Below are 16,953 nucleotides of genomic sequence, written 5' to 3'. Positions count from 1 at the left end.
ATTGCCGATAAAAAGAATAATGGCGTTTTATTTATTTATACTGACTTAACGGGCTCGCTTGATATTCTTGTTGATAAAGTCAGTATAAAAAACAAAAATGCCATTATTCTATATTAATTGAGCAAATTCTCATGCTTTATTCGGTATATCATATCCGTGTGGCCTGCTCTAACAGCACCATCATTTAGATTTCCTAATCTTCTAGCATGGTATGACATGTTTTCACTTTCAATGAGACGTATTCTTGCAAATTATACACTTTAGTGTATCGAGAGACGGGTCAACATTACTTTCAACCAAATAAAATTGGATAAATCTGGCTTCATATCTGGTGCTTCCTTTTCAGTCGTGCTTCTGATTTCAAATTAGGTTTAGTTGACAAAAAATCTTTGGACTCCTTTTTTTAATTCAGTAATGAAGATAGTTGATATACGTATACAACATTTTAAAGAACATTTTACTCTTAACAACAACTATAAAAATCCTATCTCTCGTATCAAACATAAACTAAAAGAACTAGCCAAGGAATTTGTTTTTGTCCCGGCTGATAAAGCTTCTTATAATATCATTATAGTTTGACGTAAATTTTACATTGAGGTTCTGCAAAAGGAAATCACGAATTCACCAACATTCCAACTGACTTCATTTTCAGAAAACGATATCTGTAACAAACATAAACTATTAGCTTCTTCTTTACAAGCAGAACTAAATACAACGAAAGTCCCAACTATGTACTGGCTTCCGAAGCTACTCAAATCACCTTACAAATATAGATTTATTTCGTCTTCAAGTCATTGTTCCACTACTAAATTGTCTATTCTACTTACTAGCACACTTGGTACAATCAAAAACCTGATAATAAATTGTTCAAATAAGACCTTTGAAAATAGTGAAATTAACTACTTTTGGAGTGTCAAAAACTCGTTGGAAGTACTTGATAAATTGCATGCATATATTGGTGATTTTGGATCTGTTCAAAGTTTTGATTTTTCTACCCTATATACCACTTTGCCTCATATTCTTATTAAGAAAAAATTCACACACCTAATTAAATGGGCATTTAAAAAGTCGGAATGCGAATACATATGTTCAAACTCTTTTGGGTCATTTTTTAGTAGCAACAAACAAAAGAGCTATGTCAATTGGACATGCTTTGATACTATATCTGCCCTTGAATTTTTACTTGATAACATTTTTGTTCGCTTTGGAGATTCCGTATATCGTCAAGTTATCGGAATTCCAATTGGGACTAACTGTGCACCACTTATTACTTACCTGTTTTTGTATTGTTATGAGTTACAATTTATGACTAAAATCAGCAAAGACCCATCGAAACAACATCTGATACAAAAATTTAACAATACTTCTAGATATTTGGATGATATATTGGCTCTCAATAATGACAACTTCAGTATGTATACTAAAGAAAATTATCCTGCTGAACTTACTTTAAATAAAGCTAATACTAACAATGACCACTGTCCTTTCCTCGATCTTGATATCTATATCATTAACGGGAAGCTTAATACAAAAAATTATGATAAAAGAGATGATTTTTCATTTCCTATCGTTAATTATCCATTTTTAGATGGTGACGTTCCCTTGTCACCATCTTATGGTGTTTATATATCTCAACTTGTACGATTCGCTCGTGTATGTAACAACGTATTAGATGTTAGCGAGAGAAATTTATATATTACTGAAAAGTTATTACACCAGGGTTTTTGATATCATAAACTAGTCAAAACATTTACTAAATTTTATCATCGGTATAGGGACATCATTCGTAAATATAACTCAACATGCAGACATCTTATACGTTCGAGTATTTCACATCCAATCTTTTATGGTAATATTCTTTACAAAGCACAAAAATGTCAGTATTCACCTCAAAAGCTAACAAAACCTTTAAACAGACTTATTAAGAAGGGATATAGTTACGATACTGTAGTCAGGTCATTAAAGATTGCATATTTTGGCTTTAATATTGATTCACTTATAGGGTCTTTGCATCGGAATTAAACATATTTATTCTAAAACCAGTTGTTGGCATGACACGGGTTATGTTCTTCTCATATATTTTATGACGGTATAATGCTAAACCCCTAACAGGAGGGATTGTGCCTGATATTCATATGATGAAGACATAATCTTTCAATCAGTTTAATTGAGGTCTGGAGCTGTCATGTCAGTAACTGCTAGTAGTCTGTTGTTATTAATGTATTATTGTCATTTTGTTTATTTTCTTTTGTTTCCTATTCTGACATCGGACTCGGACTAATCTTAAACTGAGTTTTACTGTGCGTACTGTTGTACGTTTGTTTTTTCTACATTAGCTAGAGGTATAGGGGAGGGTTGAGATCTCAAAAAACATGTTTGACCCCGCCGCATTTTTGCGCCTGTCCAAAGTCAGGAGCCTCTGGCCTTTGTTAGTCTTGTATCATTTTTAATTTTAGTTTCTTGTGTATAATTTGGAGTTTAGTATGACGTCCATTATCACTGAACTAGTATACATATTTGTTTAGGGGCCAACTGAAGGACGCCTCCGGGTGCGGGAGTTTCTTGCTGCATTGAAGACCCATTGGTGGCCTTCGGCTGTTGTTTGCTCTATGGTCGGGTTGTTGTCTCTTTGACACATTCCCCCTTTCCATTCTCAATTTTATTACTTGGGTAGCTAGAGTATTGCTGTGTGTTTGTTTATTCTACATTGGCTAGAGGTATAGGGGAGGGTTGAGATCTCACAAAACATGTTTAACCCCACAGCATTTTTGCTCCTGTCCAAAGTCAAGAACCTCTGGCAATAGTTAGTCTTGCATTTTTTTTTAATTTTGATTCATTTATATGTTTTGGAGGTTATTGTGACGTCCATTTTCTCTGAACCAGTATAATTTTTGTTTACAGGCCAGCTAAAGCCCGCCTCCAGGTGCAGGATTTTCTCGCTGTGTTGAAGACCTGTTGGTGGTTTTCTGCTCTTCGATGGAGTTGTTGTCCCTTTGACACATTCCTTATTTCCATTCTCAATTTTATTTAAAACAAGACCTGTGATACCTTAATATGGTTGAATCAGTACATATAAAAATAAGGAGATGTGATATGATTGCCAATGAGACAACTAGTCGGCTATAAAAAGCCCAGACATGAAAAATATGTAACAATTCAATTGAGAAAACTAACGGCTAATTTATAACAAAACAATTTACGAAAAACAAATATGACAGACATGAACCAACAACAACCACTGAACTACAGGCTGCTGACTTGAGACAGGCACATACAGAATGTGGCGGGGTAAAACATATTTTTAAGCGCTCAATCTTCCCCTAACCTGGGACAGTGGTGTAACAGCACAACCTAAGAACAAACTAAACAAATCGGTTGAAAAAGGCTTAACTCATCAGATTATACAAAGCAGAAAAATATCAAACAAAAACACAGAAAATTAAAATAAATAAATAAATAAATCATCACGTCTCACTGGTACAGCATTTAGGAATGTTTTTCTAGATTCTGTTGCTGTTCTTAAAATTTCAGCAAAAACAAAATTGCAGGTAATGTATCTGTCAACTCTAACTTCTGAGCACATTTTCCTAGCATCGGACGGAGCCAGTTTTAACGAAATAGTGTTAATTGTCATTTTACTTGAATATCCAACAGATCAATTACACCCGAAAACCAAACACATCCTACAATGATTGTCACTTTCAAGGTTTAATTCAACAAACACGACTAAACAACAATGCCTAACAACATAAAGAAATCGCAAAGCTTTAGAAATTCTAAAGTAAACAAGAAATACGCGTGATAATAACTACAAATGACCATCGCAAAATTGCCTAATGTGGGCTGATAACTAAAATATCCGGAATTGAAGTTCTGATAAAATGCAGATGTGTAACCAGTTATATTGCTTTTACTAATTTTATTCAAAAAGTAAATCGGGTCGATTGAAGTATTAAACGACGGCTTTGTAGTTGTACCTTTAAAACACACATTTATTGCACGTGCTATGTGAAAATAGTGAATTTGTTTGTGTTTTTTCCACCATTTTCATATGCTCTGTGCTTTAAATATAGTAGTTATTAAAAATGCCCATATAATGTATGAAGTTCAAGGGTAACCATATTAACCAATGTAGTTCTCAAATCATGTTTAGAACAGGGTTAATTATGAGAAAAGTCTACCAAAACAGTAGTGGGGTCTTCAATGACGGTTGAGTAACGTCAGTTTAGGCCGTTTTTAACGTCATTGGCACCACATTTGACATTAACGACAAATACTTTTTTGAAGTTGAATAATCGATGGACATTTTAGGACATTAATATTCCTTGAGGTATTTAGGTAATTTAAACTCGTTAACTAAGCGTCTTTTTCAACATTCGCCGCTCTACTATTAATATTTGATTTCATGCTCGTAAATGGTGTAATTAATTTTGGCCGATTAGAGCGCCATTGGTGATTCTAATGAGATGAACGAACGTATTACGTACTAATTTATACACCTGATACCATTGCCTCATAGCGATGAAACCATAGTTATAGTACTAGTAATGTTAACTAATTCATAATCTTTAGTAGAGTGACAGTGCAGAAATTCACTTTACAAATGCTACAATAGGGCGATATAAGTCAACCGGCAATGCTACCAACCCCTAAATTATTTTCGTATACTATAGCATAAATGTCAGTTGATGTCAAACGAATTAGGTATAGCTGAGTTCTATTTTACGCCGTACCATTTCAATTTTTAAACAAAATATCTAACAGAATTGTTGATTATTATATCAATTAAATTATAGATTTCATACCGAGTTAGAATGGGATATCGCTAAATATCAACTCGAATTATTCATTTTCAGTATATTGATAAACGAGCCTTGTGCGAGTTTATTATAAATACAAATGTATCTAAATTAAATAACGAGATTTGATATCAAGCGATATCCAATTCTCACGAGTTGTTAAACTCCTATAGTCAACAATCTCATGATGTCTCATTGTGTTAAACAAAAATTCCACGAGTCATTGATCTTGTTTTTCGCGCATACCAGTTTGACGTAATATGTCCTGTTTCGGACTTTAACATCAGACATTTTAAAACTTTTTGCAGGCTTCAGAACGTAATTAATTTTAACAAAAAGACGATTTCCAAGTGAAAAGTGTGACGGTTTTGTATATTATTGAAGAAATCACATTTGCCCGTTACCATGGACGAAATGTACAACGTCCTAACCTTTGAAAGTCGTCAATGACCTAACAAATTGACAATGGAAATGTAATTCAATCGTCTCATGATGCTGGATAAGCCAATCAAATTAACATAGTTTTCATATCACTTTTTCGTTTTACACTCCCTGCAGTGTGATACGAGAAATATATCTTCATGTAAGAAACAGATAACATTACCATAGGAGAATGGCTGTTACACATTCTCTTTTCTTGGTTGCTTTAAGGTATGTACCTCAGACATAGTTTGACACATTGTGTAAACTATTTAACATTATGCATGAATGATATTAAGGAAACAACCTTATAGACTCTGTAGATCAACTCCTCAAAGTTGATTATTTCACGAAGGCTTTCGAATTAATTTTTTTGAATGCATATATTTATATAAAAAATCTTAACGGGACCTATAGATATGTTGTGAACATATCTATAGTACACCTTATATGCTTTCGCCTTTTATGACGGGTGTCTACTTACTTTTCCGGAGAATCTGAGATTACCCCCAGTTTTTGGTGGGGTTCGTGTTGCTCAGTCTTTAGTTTTCTAGTTGAGTTTTGTGTACTGTTGTTTGTCTGTTTGTCTTTTTCTTTTTTAACCATGCCGTTGTCAGTTTATTTTCGACTTATGAGTTTGAATATTTCGTTGGTATCTTTCGCCTCTATTATATAAATATAGGATAGATAATGGTGTAAACTTATTAGAAATTCAATCAAACGTAATGCAGCTAAATGTCACAACAATTTGTACAACATGATAATTTTTTCCAATGGATTATAAAATAACACAAATTATGCTTAATATCACAAAAATGATAAGTATATGTATTTTACACGATTGTTCTAACATTTTCAGAGAGTCAATTAGATTCTCATTATGTGCACGGTACATTCATACTGGAATCGCATACTAGACAGGATTTGGATATGCTCAATGAAATATACATTGTTACTGGATGCTTGGCTTGGATTTTTTTTATTGTATTCATTGTATTAGGTGAGCAGTCAGTATGTGTAAATAAATTTTCAGGTAGGACAGTTCTAAAACTAAAGATGATATTAGCTGTGTTTAAGTGAACAAAAAATGTCCTATAACAATCTTTGGGGTGTTTAAACATATGATCACAAGTATCACCAAACATAAAGGGGATGAAAACTTGATTGGTGAACTTCCAGTGATAGTTGTTATCTTACATGCAATGAAATGTTATGTGAAATTTTGTCTGTAGTACTGGCCAGGATAAAACTTTACTCATGCCAAGTATTTCCTTATTTGAAAAAAAGATAAATTTTGCACAATTTTTTTTAAAGTGCTAATTTAACAAAGACTTATAGGGGGAACACAATGATGGTATTACTCCTTCTTACTACAACCGGAAACTACCGGTACATGTGACATAAACTATTGGTATCGGTATCAGATTCGACCCGGAACTTGTTAATTATTGGTTTTTTAATTATGTGGGAAAAAAGGGCCTGGGATGGTGTGAATTTTTAATCAACGCTATTGTCCTATATAAGTTATATACATTTTTACACATTGTGACTTGGATGGAAAGTTGTCTCATTGGCAATCATACCACATCTTCTTATTTATATATAAAGTTGAATTATTTGATTCGTCGTTTTTACGTCATGCTGGCTAACAAATTGGATCTACTTATTTTAGTAGTATAGATATACTAAAAGCAGATTCGAGACCTTTGTTATTGAAAGTTATTTTATACTTACATGTCCATTAGTGATGACTCATTCGAATAACGTTGTCAAATTAATCAAGAGACATCACAGGGTTCCATAATTGAATTTCATGGTATTCATAATGTTTTGAAGGTTTTCATTTTTTGAAAATCATCAACATGAGCGTTTTAAATGTTTACAATGGAAAACAAATAAATTGTTCTGTGTAGTATTTAAAAATGAAGACGGTTTTATTTTAAATTGTAGAGCCGATCTCTAATTATGGAAATAAAATCAACGTGGATATGTTTCCTGTACTTAAGTGCAAGTGTTTATCATATACATACATTCAACATTACAAAGATTCTAGATATGTATGTCTCGGCATGTGGAAAAAAATTATGTGATCAAAGTAACATAAGTCATGGATATCAACCACTTTATAATACTTCAGTCAATTTTGGGGTTTGTCCTCATTGTGAATGTGACTTAGACTGTGTAGCAAGAGGCGATTGTTGTCCAGATTTATTTTTCTCTCTACATCTTTCATGTATTGAGACAATGGTCCTACACCAAAACATAATTTATAAACAAGATACCCCATTAGTTCTTATGGTAGGCAAGTGTAATGGTGAGACACAAGTGACGCCTGACAGGACAAGCCAATGCGAGTCAAAACTAACACCTGGAGAATACTTGCAAAATGGACCTGTAACGTCAAGGAAAACTGGAATGACATATAGAAATAAACACTGTTCTAAATGTTTTAATGAAAGTATTAAGGATTTAATTCCTTGGAGATTGGAAATAGCCTGCTTGAATTTTGCCGATTTCAACTTTGTATCATCCTATTCAGAAATAATAAGTCTTGCAACGGAGCAAAAGTGTAATATATTTTATGTTGTTAGTGATACCGTAAGACAACCAAGAAATTTTTCCACTGGTAAAGGAGCTCAAGGTGTTGTGAACAAATGTAACACAACGGGAACATGGCAAAATTATGATTCAAATTTAGAGTATGCTTGTCATCATTACGATAACAGGTATAAAATTTTCAGGAATATATTTTGTTTTATGTGTAATCCACCAGAACCAACAACTTTAATATCTGAGTGTTATGTTACAGGATACTGGGATTCCTATCGCGTTGATTTACTTGAGGCATGTCTTCAAACATCTCAGAGTGGGATAACAACACCATTCAAAAATTATTACTGTTATATCTGCAACCGCAATAATACCATTGCAAGTTCTCAATATGTGGATGCCAAAATTAGAATAAACGAGTCGACCTTCATGTTTATGAGACGACATTTCGATTTTGTGTTTCATATCGAGGCTCTGGATATTGAATTTATCAAAGACAAAACAATCAACGATATGAAGGTCCAAAATGAGTTTGAAAAAGAAAAAAGTAGGAAATATACACTAAATATCAAATCTCAAGAACAATCGTATAAAGCTATGAAAACGTTTAACACACTAAATTTAACAAATATACACAGAAAGTATTATGTCATAAACACTCAATTCAAAGAAGTATGAGTGATTGCGATTGTAACGATGATTGTTATTTTAAATCAAAACCTTGTTGTATTGACAAAATGTTTGAACTGTCAACGGCATGTACTGATAAAATGTTATCGTTATTAGGAGACAGATTTCTTGTATATAACCAATGCAAAAATACTTCTAACATTGAAATGAACAGATTATGTCAGAGCAGTCTTGATAGAACTTCATATTCTAATTTGCCGGTTCAAATAAGCAAGAGAAATTTTTCAGTGCATTACAAGAACGTTTTCTGTATGCTATGTAATGAAAATCTTTCACCTAATGAATTTCGGAATTCAATTATTGATTGGAATATTGCAGTTACTTGTGATAACTATATTTCTCCAACCTACCATGTGTCATTTCAAGACTATATAACCCATGCTATTCGCCAAAAATGTAGATACAGCATGAAACCTCAAAAACAGGGAACGAAATGTTTTGATTCAAATTATAACAAATGTAATATTACAGACAATTGGACAAATAATGACCTCGACATCAAATATGCGTGCGCATTTTTGAATTTGCCTCGTATGTGGTTCAATTGGGAAAATCCGTTCTGCAGAATGTGCAACCCTTTAAATCGAGACAAAGTGATACATACAACCTGTAACGAAACAAAGTTGCGAAATTTGTATACACCAAATGACAAAGAAAAATGTCATGATCTGCCGATAATACAGGCTCTTGCCCCATATAAGAATCATTTTTGCCATGTCTGCATCACAGGAACTAGTCCAACATTTAAATGGCTGCAAAAAAAATTGCCAAATGCGGGTGCTAGTGGCCAAGGAGGGCCGTTGGTACCGATATCATTTCGGGAAATATTTGCTCTTGGAGTATTTGATGATTTAAAAGACAACAAAATTGAGAAAAGATGTAACAAAACTCAGATATATGATAAACTTAAGGTAAACTATAAAATTATTTTAGTGACTTAGTGTTTAGATAAGTTTATAAATGCAATTAACTAATATTTCGTCAAATCCGTTTTTAGAAAATATCTGCATGTAGAAAAGTAAGATCATCCAAAAAGTTGCTTAAGTCACTATGTCCATATAAAAAAAGAGATTAAACGACAAGACACTTTAGAAGGTACAACACAAACTCCATCAAACACTCTGGCAATTTAATTCCTGCTACGCCATGCAGTGACCTCTATTATGTTCAGAATGACAAGTTAATATTCGGTGATTGTATCATTCGATGATTGTAAAAAATGAGTAAATTGGGACAGACTTGTGGGTACGATATATTGATTAATCTGAGGTCATCTTCAACTTGAATTTGTCGGTGCCAATTCATGATGATGATCATTAAACCATCGACGAAAAGATGTCAAGTTGAATAAACGGAAGCATACAGAGCAATTTTATCATATGTGGCGGCATGGTAATTAACACTATAATCCTTTACAACAGATAAAAAAAGCTGATCTGAAAGGTACACGATCTACTTGCCACTATACATCATGTACCGTCTTACAACCCTAGATAAAGCCGACAAGGAAAGGCATTACATCGACCACCGAAAGCTATATGTTTACATAGCCTAGTGGTCTAGGGCGATGGACACTGTGCAGGCGGTGTTGCCGTGATGCCACAGAATCAAGGGTTCGAATCCCGCTGAGGGAAGAGCAAACATTTGCTATCTCAAATTTGAAGATCTAACATTGTTGGGCTAAATTTGAGACGAATTATATGTTGAAAACATATATAATTATATACTTCACTGGTGATCCAATTGATGGATCTGTCCTAGAGTTGTCACTTGTTTAGACGTAATTATTGCTATGACTGCATCATACGATCATTTAGTACAGATAACTAAGCTAATCTGCAATCGATTCCATCTTCATGCCTTATATATCATGTACTGTGTTACAACTCTAGATTCTACTGACGAGGAAAGGTAACACTAGGCCACCCAAAGCTGAATTTTTTGTTCAGTCTAGGTGGCCGAGTGGTATATAACGCTGGACACAGTGCAGGCGGTGTTGTCTCGATATCCCAATAGCATGAGTTCCAATCCCGGCGAGTGAAGAACAAAAAATTGCTTCCTCAAATATTTAGAGTAATTATGAATAACACATATATATATATATATATATATATTATATATGAATTATAAATAATGCTCAATTACAACATTTGTCTTCAACAGAAGTCCTGTGCAATATCAATACACAGAGCTATTGTTACTCCAAGTCTAGAAACGCGTAAATTAAATTAAACATAGAATAAAAATCTTAAATTTGATTTTTGAACGGAATCAAGACTATAGTGCAGGTTTAAACTTTTGAAGAATGTAGTCAAGATTTTCAAATCTGAATTATTCAAACAAAACGAAAAAAGACGTGATATTGTTCAATTCAAAACTAAAATACAGAATTTTAACACAGAAAATGAATAAAAAAAATAGTAATTGATATTTACCGTCTGGTCAAAAACAAAAAGAACGCATCACATGAAGCAAACACATTGTTCCATATTTTCATGCCATGGCCTTTTATAGCCGACTATACGGTATGTTTTGTTTGTCTCATTGTTGAACCCGTACGGTTATCTATTATTACTAACATCCACTTCATATGATCTTTAGTGGAGAGTTTTCTCATTGGCAATCATACTACAATCCATTTTACATATACACAGATTCAATCATTAAAGAACGACAATTTACTTACATCCTTTATCAAAGATTCGGATAAACATAACAAAAACAGAATGTAATGGTACATGTATCTCTTAACCCTGTCTTCTTTACAAAACTTGACCAGAGATATCATTTTGTTGTAGCTTCAACCCCATTTCCTCGATTGTGATATTATCGGATACGGCTTACCCTTTTACTTGCCACGACCGATGCCATGTTGGCAATTGTTTTTGTCTTCTTGTGTTGTTTTTACCATGACGTTGTCTGTTGTCTTCTATCAAGAGTGTTTGATTGTTGCTCTTGTGTCTTCTCCACTTTTTATATATTAGAAATATCGTTTTCTTAAATTATTCAACCTTATTCCAACAAAAGCGGATATTTTAAAAATTATATATCAATGAGAACCCGTGTATATGTGGTTACCTTCCTGTTAAAAATGTTGAAGCTTTTATCTGACAGAGTGTGAATAAATGTTCTTCCCAAAATTTTACAGTTGAATTTCTTTTCTGTGGTAAATAGTTGATGAAAGCTTAAAACTAAAACCTGATGAATAAATCACAACATACTGATCCTAATAGGTAAGGAAAGGCGAAGACGGTAATACATCTCTCGCAGTCGTTTATCTTACATCATGAGAATGATAACTTTAATTTGGCGTAGAAAACCAACCTTCATTAGAATGTGCCCATTTTATGACTTCGTTGGCATTGATATTTATACATTTATAGCAGGTTACATCCCTCTGGATCTAGGATTATTAATATCATTGGATTAGACTTTTTCCCATTATGTTGATGAAAAACAGTGACTATATTGGTTTAAAGAAACAGCCATTCAATTTGATTACATATTCGGGTTAATTGTTTTTATTCAATACCACCGCTTATGGACTGTTAGTACGCGAGGGTATTAGTAGCCCAGTAGTCAAAGTTTTACTGTTGACATGATTTATAACATACCTTTCTTAAAATTTTCCGTTCATAAATAAATGAAGGAGTTAGAAATTAAAAAGTATCCCTTTGATATTGTTGACCTTTGATGGTGTTGGTTATTCTTTTAAAACAACCCATTTTTACATAAGGAAATGCCTGTACCAAGTCAGGAATACGACAGTTGTTTTCTATTCGTGAAATGTGTTTGAGTTTTTGATTTGCCATTTTATAAAGGACTTTTCGTTTTGAATTTCCCTTGGAGTTTGGTATTTTTTGTTATTTCACTTTTTATGCCGTTAAGCTTCTTTAGCATTTCTGGCTTTAAAATTTAGAGTTTTCAGAGTTTTGGATGAAGGTAGATACAAAAAAAAAACACGCTACGGACGCACAGAATTGTTAAAGTGTCCATTTCAACAAATAGACAATATAATTCTGTTTGATATAAATCTGTTGACTCGTTTTATTTTATAAGAAGGAGACAGTAGATATAATTTGAAGTCATAGTGCTATATCTACACACAATTGTTTGTACCTTAGCCGCTGCAGAATGTGACATGGTGTGGATTTTATGTTCCAATTATGTATTTTTGATCATTTAGTTATTTGAATACAAGAAAATTATAAGCATGTTTTCCGTTAGATATTATAAGTTTAGTAACTAGCTGCAATTCATAAAAGTGAAAGAATAAATGAGTACTCATTGCAACATATTGACGGTACATCTAATGTTTATATCATTCGTATATTTCTAATGTTTATATACTAAATCGATTTGACTGCTTTTCAGAATGAGTGCCGCGATATTCAATGCTACCCTGGAAGAATTCTGACAAACAATGGCTGTGTTCCTTTACTACCGTTTACAAGTAATCTTGGGTATATATTGTCATTAACATTGAGGAATAAAGCTACCAGAATGATTAGCGTAACAACACAATTTTTGAATACGATTGTGGATTCGTTTATTGAATTTTTGCAAACATATTTAAAGGTAAGAAGTTTGCTCCTTGAAGCATCGGAGTTAAATGTAAATCTCAGCTGTTCAAAGACTCTGATGAACGGAACGTTCTTTGATATAATATTGGACCAAAAGATATTTATTAACGAGTTTGTTGATAGATCCTTCATTGAAAAGCAGTTAATTAATCTCACTTTCAACACGTTTTCTATACAATACGGTGATGCACTATTTAAATTCGTTATAAAAAAGACTGAGAAATTATATAATTTTCCAGGAGTGATAAACAAAATGAATTCTGCAAAAACTTGTCGCTACACAAACGTACATACTTTTAAGAATGTTCATCGGCACAAATATTCCGAGCTCAGTGAATTATTAGTCTGTGAACAAGTCGAAATGGATGAGAATGAATTTCAAGTTGACGAGGATAATTATGAATTGACGTTGAATCTCAGTGGATCGGAGATACATTATGATAATGAATATATTTTGATGCCAAAAAAAAAAGCTAGACTTTGTCTAGATGAGTATAAGGACATTTTTGCAAGTCAACCAGGTTTCGAAAGTCGAGCAATCTCTTTTTTGAGTATACTCATGATGAGTTGTACACTTTTGTCCTTGTTTTGCCTACTTTTAACATTCATTATCTATTGCTTATTTGGTACTCTGAGGTCATTCCCAGGAAAAAATAACATGTGTTTAGTTTTTGCAATGTTTTTCGCCCATTTGTTGTTCCAGTTTGGATTATACGCATCTCATTCAAACACGTTATGCATATTGATTGGTATTTTAATGCATATATTTTGGTTAGCAACATTCGGCTGCTTGAACGTTTGCTCGTTCCATATGTTCCGTGTTTTTCGAAGTAAGATAATACTGTATTCATCCGGACAGTCAGGACACAAGAAAGTTTTAATTTCGTATGTTTTTATTCATATGGACTTCCAATTTTAATAGTGTCAATCAATATGATAACAACTTTTATACATGATGATTCTATCGGATATGGAGGACACATATGCTTTTTAAATCGACCGACAGCCATTATCGTTACATTTATAATACCAATAACGCTAGTGTGTTTGACAAATATATATTTCTTTATTGTGACGTCAGTAAAAATAGTCTCTACGCCTAAAGTAAAAAGAGAAGAACAGAGTACAACATTAAATCGTGTTCATTTTTCTATATATGTAAAATTGTTCTCGATAACGGGAATAACATGGCTTCTCCAAATAATTGATACCCTTTTTCCAGTGTCCGTTATTTCTTCCATAGTCTCAATGCTTAACGCTCTGCAAGGGGTTTTTATTTTTGTTTCCTTCATGTGTAACAGAAGAGTCCTTCAGTTGTTCAGAAAAGCCAAAGAATCATCGTCTACGGCTTCGACATCTTACACATCACAAGGCAACATAATCGAAACAACGACAATATCGCTGATTGACTCATCAAAAACGGAAGCTGTGATATCTGAAAAATGAAAACAAAAGATTACTTGAAATCAGGACTTCAAATGCGGTAGTACATGTAAAGATTGTTTTCTTCGATGGAGAGATATTTGTAATATTTGAAATTGACTAAATCTGAAAGTAAAACGAACAAATCAATTAAAAAGGTCACCTCTTACTTTATATTTATGAGTACTCACAAATACAAATACATTGCACTACAAAATAAAAAACAGTTATTAATGTATATTTACCGACGAATCCTATTATCTTTCTAATTTAATACATATATGTTGTTGTAAAATTATAACTTTTAGGTCTATGTCCAGGAGAAAATTAAATTGGTTGGTTCTAATAGTATTTGTTGTCGAGAATAATAAGTATTCCTAACGAAACGATGAGTTGTGTGGCGAATTCTTTGATATTATCAAGTACTATGGCATATATTAAAAAAACAACGAAATTTACTAAAGTATTGAAAAAGGAACACATATTAAAGTTGATTTTTCTCCAACATATAATCACATAAGTTGTCTGACAATACAATATAAAGACCAGCATAAACATGAAAGGGCACTTGGTGATATTCGTTCAGAAAATCTAACATGTAAAAGTATAGTTTTGCATTGAAACAAGCGAAAGCATTTAAAATTTTTAAAAAAGTGTCTGAGTTTAAAATGCATTTTTGTTCAAAATATATAAACAACAGACCCTATCTAATGGACAAACATTAAGAACAAGCAGAATGATATAAATGGGAAGAGCATATATACATATATCAATTAATTAAAGTCTCCATCTTGGAAATTGTCTGAATATATTTTATGATAACTCAATTGTTACCATGTTATGTCAAAATATATGAGTCCATACTGCAGGTATACGCGACATATTTTTTTTTTTCAACAATAACTTTTACCTCTATATGCAATTGTAATATAGTGCAAAGTATTTATCGAAGATATCCTTGTGAAATAAAATGTAGTATTCCTTGATGTTTTAATTTTAAAACAACCATAATAAACTCATCATAGATACCAGGATTTGAATTTTGTACGCCAGACGCGCGTTTCGTTTTTAAAAGACTCAAGCAGTGACGCTCGAATCAAAATAATTAAAAATACCAAATAAAGACATTGAGGACCCAAATACTAAAAGAACCATAAACGAGTGTCCAGATTTTCACAATTGACAAACAAAAAAAGCTGAATAATAATTGAACGCGCTCTATTGTTATTATTGTCCTGTAATCAAAAGGTTCCAAATTGTTGAATTCATATTGCACTCAAAACTTTCTTAAAATTCCGCGTTGATAAGTTTAAAAATTAAGGTTTCAACTCGCTCAGGCAAAGTTAGCCTTATATGAATTTGGCAATTCTTTTGGGTCCTCTGTGTTCATATATCCTTACTTACTTACCGTACTTACAAATATTCCCTATTCCAAACTAAAAGACAAATTAAAAGAGTTGGTCCTGCTTTGTTTCATAAAAAAGAATGGTAAACGTAGATATGTTACAGGCATTTTCTTAATTTAGGCATTTTATATATTGACTAATTTTTTCAGGCATTTGAAAAATGCCTGGAAAAATTGAAAGGCATTTTACAAAATGCCTGAAATTATTTTATAGTATGAAATATTCACAAAAACTGGGCAATTGAAAGTATCGAACAACAGATTTAGATCAGTTTTATAAATGATAATTGCTGAATTTTAAAGCTTGCAATTTAAGACATGTAAGAGTTTTAATGATTAAAAACAAATTCTACTGATACAGACACCGAATTTGACAATTATTTGTTATTTCATATAATGTTTGGTAACATAATCTGTTACACTTTTGTCCTGATTATTTTTCAAATACATTGTTTGGCGTAAAATCTGGTCTTAGCGCTACAACTAAATTTGGTGAAACACACATTTACCTTAGTCAATATGTTTTATGATAAATCACTTAATGTTCGACCAACATTGGGTTTTGCAAAATACACACACATAAATATCTTTTATTGCATGTGTTCCCAACAGATTCAAAGTCACATAAGCATGATTAGGTTGACTGACATCTTTCTGCTTATTAGGGAAAAAAAACAAGCTGAGGCAGATATACACAATTCAGGTTATGCATCCATAGCAGGTGATGTTTACACTGTCGATACACCTTTGTTTGTTGCTTCTTGGTCTATTTTCCAGATTTTAACAATGGTTAAACTAATGTCGATATAATTCACCAAACACAGTAATTGCAAATACCCAAGAATTCACTTTAGGCAGTGAAAATGAAGATCCTCAGATCTTTGCATAGACAACTAAACATGGCCTTGTATGACAAAATCCATGCTATATATAGAGAGGGAATTTGTTTGCCTATGCAGAATATATAAATTGGAGGCAACTTTTCTGTTCCTATCAAACATACCTTTATTTTAAGAGGCAGTCAAAATTCCTGTCCTTTATCCAGGTCAATCCATTGCAGAACTTACCTCTTTGATTTGTTATC

At 32.7% G+C, this 16,953-nt stretch overlaps 1 protein-coding gene across 1 annotated transcript; it reads left to right on the top strand.

Annotated features, from left to right (window-relative positions):
- The first annotated feature begins 8,419 nt into the window (after nucleotides 1-8,419).
- LOC127702780 (uncharacterized) lies at nucleotides 8,420-16,047 on the top strand. The gene is made up of 3 exons (XM_052207082.1): nucleotides 8,420-9,370; nucleotides 12,834-13,927; nucleotides 16,020-16,047. Exons 1-3 carry the CDS (start codon nucleotides 8,444-8,446, stop codon nucleotides 16,045-16,047), a joined length of 2,049 nt encoding a protein of 682 aa, XP_052063042.1. The 5' UTR covers nucleotides 8,420-8,443.
- Nucleotides 16,048-16,953: the final 906 nt, after the last annotated feature.

The sequence above is a fragment of the Mytilus californianus genome, unplaced genomic scaffold (assembly GCF_021869535.1).
Source record: "Mytilus californianus isolate M0D057914Y unplaced genomic scaffold, xbMytCali1.0.p SCAF_5, whole genome shotgun sequence".
NCBI classification, from domain to species: domain Eukaryota; kingdom Metazoa; phylum Mollusca; class Bivalvia; order Mytilida; family Mytilidae; genus Mytilus; species Mytilus californianus.
This window is presented reverse-complemented; position numbering and strand designations above follow the sequence as displayed.

Bases quoted from the DNA above. Each gene is read 5' to 3' on its own strand.
- LOC127702780 (XM_052207082.1), top strand. From the start codon at position 8,444: ATGAGTGATTGCGATTGTAACGATGATTGTTATTTTAAATCAAAACCT. The intron at 9,371-12,833 runs GTAAACTATAAA...ACTGCTTTTCAG, and splicing joins AGATATATGATAAACTTAAG to AATGAGTGCCGCGATATTCA. The intron at 13,928-16,019 runs GTATGTTTTTAT...TAATTTTTTCAG, and splicing joins CACAAGAAAGTTTTAATTTC to GCATTTGAAAAATGCCTGGA.